The 3,614-nt window shown below is 57.4% G+C and overlaps 1 protein-coding gene across 1 annotated transcript; it reads right to left on the bottom strand.

The window, feature by feature from the left end:
- Window positions 1–2,484: 2,484 nt before the first annotated feature.
- LOC100385207 (uncharacterized protein C20orf203) lies at window positions 2,485–3,393 on the bottom strand. The gene is given in 4 exon segments (XM_054255135.2): window positions 2,485–2,646; window positions 2,649–3,022; window positions 3,025–3,070; window positions 3,206–3,393. Coding segments are annotated over 4 exon segments (591 nt in total). The 5' UTR covers window positions 3,347–3,393; the 3' UTR covers window positions 2,485–2,616.
- Window positions 3,394–3,614: the final 221 nt, after the last annotated feature.

Below are 3,614 nucleotides of genomic sequence, written 5' to 3'. Positions count from 1 at the left end.
AGAATTTCTGGGTCAGCAAACAGAGTGGCTGAGTGGCTGAGGGCAGGGGCCCAGCCCCCCACTCCTCTCCTGGGAGACCCCTCCCCTGTGCTGCTGCACATCCTCCTGCCCAACCTCAGAAGCAGACACTGGAGAGGAGAGAGAACCACGTGCCAGCACCAAGCCCTCCAAGCCTTCCCACCACACCGCCCATCTTCAAGTCATCTGAGAGGCAGGCTTTCTTTCCTCCATCCCTGGCAGCGGATCCAGGTCACAGAGAGGGGCAGCTACTTGCCCAAGGCCACACAGAGAGACAGTGCTCAGGATGAGGGATTGCTCCGGTTCAGGCATAGAGCCTGGGGTGCAGGAAAGTTGGTTCCAGCTCCTCCCCGACCGCGCCCCCCTACCACCACACACAGCAGTGGGCATCGCCTTCCCCACCCTTCCAGGTTCAGAGGCACCAGACCCCAATCCCTTGATGGCACCTACAGCACCCTAGGCAAGCTAACCCCTGCCCACTTCTCCCACCCTCTTTGCCCTCTGAGGAGCAGAATTTCTTTCTCCATCCCTGGCAGCAGATCCAGGTCACAGAGAGGGGCAGCTACTTGTACAAGGCCACATAGTGAAGCAGCAGTGGGCAGCACAGCTGGGTCTGGCTGGCTCCGGAGTTGGGGTTCCTTCTCCCAGTCCAGTGCAGTCCCGGGTGTGGGATCTGGAGCCTGAGCTCCCCAGCTTCCTCCACAGCCCGAGCCCATCCTGCCCCCAGGCTTTTGCACTCGCCATTCCCTCCTCCTGCCCTGCCCCGCCCTTCCCATCACTCAGGTTCTGCTCAGCTTTGCCTCCTCAGAGGCCCTCCCCAGCTACCCCTCCTGAAATGCCCCTGCTCCCTATTCTGTCTCTTGCCCCTGATTATTTGCTTCATGGCATTAACCATTGCCTGAAATTGCTGTATTTTTTTTTTAAATAAACTTTCTTTAGGAAATAATTTTAGAAATTATTTTGCAACAGAAAAATCACAAAGATCATACAGGGAGTTCCTGTTGGCCCTTCACCCAGTTTTTTCTTATGTCAGCCTATTACCTAACCATGGTAAGTGGTCGAAACCAAGAAAGTGACGTTGGCACATTACCGTGATGAGCCGCAGGCTTTACTCCGATGAAACCGTGTTCTTCCTTACTCAATTGTTCTCAGCTGCCTCCCCCACGAGGAGGCAAACTCTGAAAGGCAGGGAGGTTGCCTCTCCCACTGACATCAATTTCCTCACACCTGGCAAGGAGTGCTGATTGGATAAAGGAGGGGAAAAAACAGCAAAAACAGCCAATGACTATCAAGGACTCCTGCCAGACACTGTTCCTAAGTGCTTTAAACATTGGCAAGTCCCAGCCTGGACAACATAGTGAGACCCCATGTCTACAAAAAATTTAAAATAAGCCAGGCATGGGGGCACATGCCTGTAGTCCCAGCTACCAGGGAGGCTGAGATGGGAGGACTGCTTGAGCCTGGGAGGTCAAGGCTGCTGTGAGCTGTGATCACACCACTGCACTCCAGCCTGAGCAACAGAGAACTCATCTCAAAAAAAAAAAAAAAAAAAAAACCAGAAATCCAAACACACGGTAAGCTTTTTAATCCCCACAATAGCCCATGAAGCAGCTAAGAATCATGGGGAGACTCGGGCATGGTATGGTTTGATGGCTGGCCCAAGGCCACAGGGACGGCAGTACCAGAGTGGGTAGGCTCCAGCGACTGCTCCTGCCCAGCACAACACACTGACGGCCCCACATGGTAACACAGCAAATGCCAGTCCCTCCACATTCTCAGTCCATGGCACAGCGGAAGGGCCAAGGGCCACACCTCCTGCAGTCCAGCAGGAGCACAGGCTTGGGATGGAGCCTGATCCTCTGCTTCTGGGATCTGCCCACAGTGACCAGTGGCCACCCTGGCCCTGCCCAGAAGGACACAGGGGCTCTGTTCCGAGGGTCCTCAGCCTCACCCTTCTTCAGGGAAACAGAAGGGGGATGGTTCGGCCCCAGACCACGGGCTCCCGCCTGTGCTCCTGATTCCCCAGACCCTGCAGGCACAAAGCAGGTCTGAGACCCCCCCGCCCCACACCCTCCCTTGGCCCACAGCTTAGACTGAGCCTCGAGGATCTGGCTGCTGGGGGCCGGGTGCAGAGGACGGGCCCCTCTCCTGGGGTCTCAGAGGAGCTTTCTGGGATCTGGAACAGGGAGGAAGAGGAAGCTATGGTGTCCCTTTCCGGCTGTGGAGGAGTGACACAGAGAACTGCAGCCTTTTCCCAGCACCCAGGGACCAGGCCAGAGAGATGTCTCAGCGCCTCCCAAGGGAGAAGCCATTCTCCAGCAGCTGGACAGGACCAGAGCCTGCCCTGCACGTCCGGCCGGGCTCTACCCAGAGCCAGCCTGGCGCAGCCTCGGCTCTAATTATGTTTGCTGGATGCCTTGCATAGAAGCACCAGTGCCCAGAATCTCCTTGAGGTTTCAGCCGGGCGTGCCTGGCCCATCCCCCATTCTGGGGAGCAGAGTAAGTATGGGGGGTGGTGACAGGGGACACCGTGAGGTGGTGGCGGCCTTGGTGAGACAGGCAGGCAGAGCTGGGGGTGGGGGGGCGCCCTGGGCTCGGCTAATTAAACAGCGACCGTGGTGATGAATCGGGAGAGGCTGCTGCTTGCTAATTAAAGGTGCAGGCAACTTGCCTGGCAAGGATGGGAGGCAGAAGTCCCGGAACCATGTCGAGGGCCAGGCCAGCAAGGACAGAGCTTGGCCAAAGCCCCCCACCGTGCCCATTCTAGGCATCCCTCCCATTGCCATCCCCCGCCCAGCAGAGCCGCCCCCCAGCCCCCTCCCCACTTCCCTATCTCTCCGGCCCACCTTGCCGAGCCTGGGGCCTCCAACTTCCCCCCACCCCTCCCCACCAACCCAAATCCTTTCCTGATAAGGGCCCGGGCGCTGCGGAGGAGGAGGCGCTGGCGGCTGGGCTGGGGGTGGACCCGCTCACTGAGCCTTTGAGGTCCTCCCTCCCGCCCCACACCAAGGTCCCAGAAGTGGGCAGTGAGTCCAGCCAAGACTGGCGTGGCCTGTTGGGAACATGGCCCCCAAGAATTATAGACTCTTAATACCTGAGACTCACAAGGGGCTTTAGGTCTTCCCTAATTTCTCAGCAGTCCCCAGTGCCATCCCCGGTGTGAGAGAAGACAGAACAGGAACAGCGCGTTTTCCCAGCTCAGCATTCCACTCTTTGTTAAGGGAAAACTGGCCAGGTAAGGTGGCTCATGCCTGTAATCCGGCACCTGTGGAGGCTGAGGCAGGAGAATCACTTGAGCCTGGGAGTTCAGGACAAGCCTAGGAAACATAGAAGACCCTATCTCTACAAAACAAAACAAAAAAACAAATAAACTTAGCCGGGTATGTTGGCTTGTGCCTGTGGTCCCTCCCAGCTACTCAAGGGGTTGAGGTGGGAGGGTCACTTCAGCCCAGAAGGTTGAGGCTGCAGTGAGCCATGACTGCCCCTCTACACTCCCAAGTGAGCAACAGAGGGAAACCCCATTAAAAAAAAAAAAGATCCCGGGCTCGGTGGCTCTCGCCTATAATCCCAGTACTTTGGGGGGCCAAGGTGGGCAG

The sequence above is a fragment of the Callithrix jacchus genome, chromosome 5, assembly GCF_049354715.1.
Source record: "Callithrix jacchus isolate 240 chromosome 5, calJac240_pri, whole genome shotgun sequence".
Taxonomy (NCBI): domain Eukaryota; kingdom Metazoa; phylum Chordata; class Mammalia; order Primates; family Cebidae; genus Callithrix; species Callithrix jacchus.
Note: the sequence above shows the minus strand (reverse complement) of the source record. Positions and strands in the feature narration are given on the sequence as shown.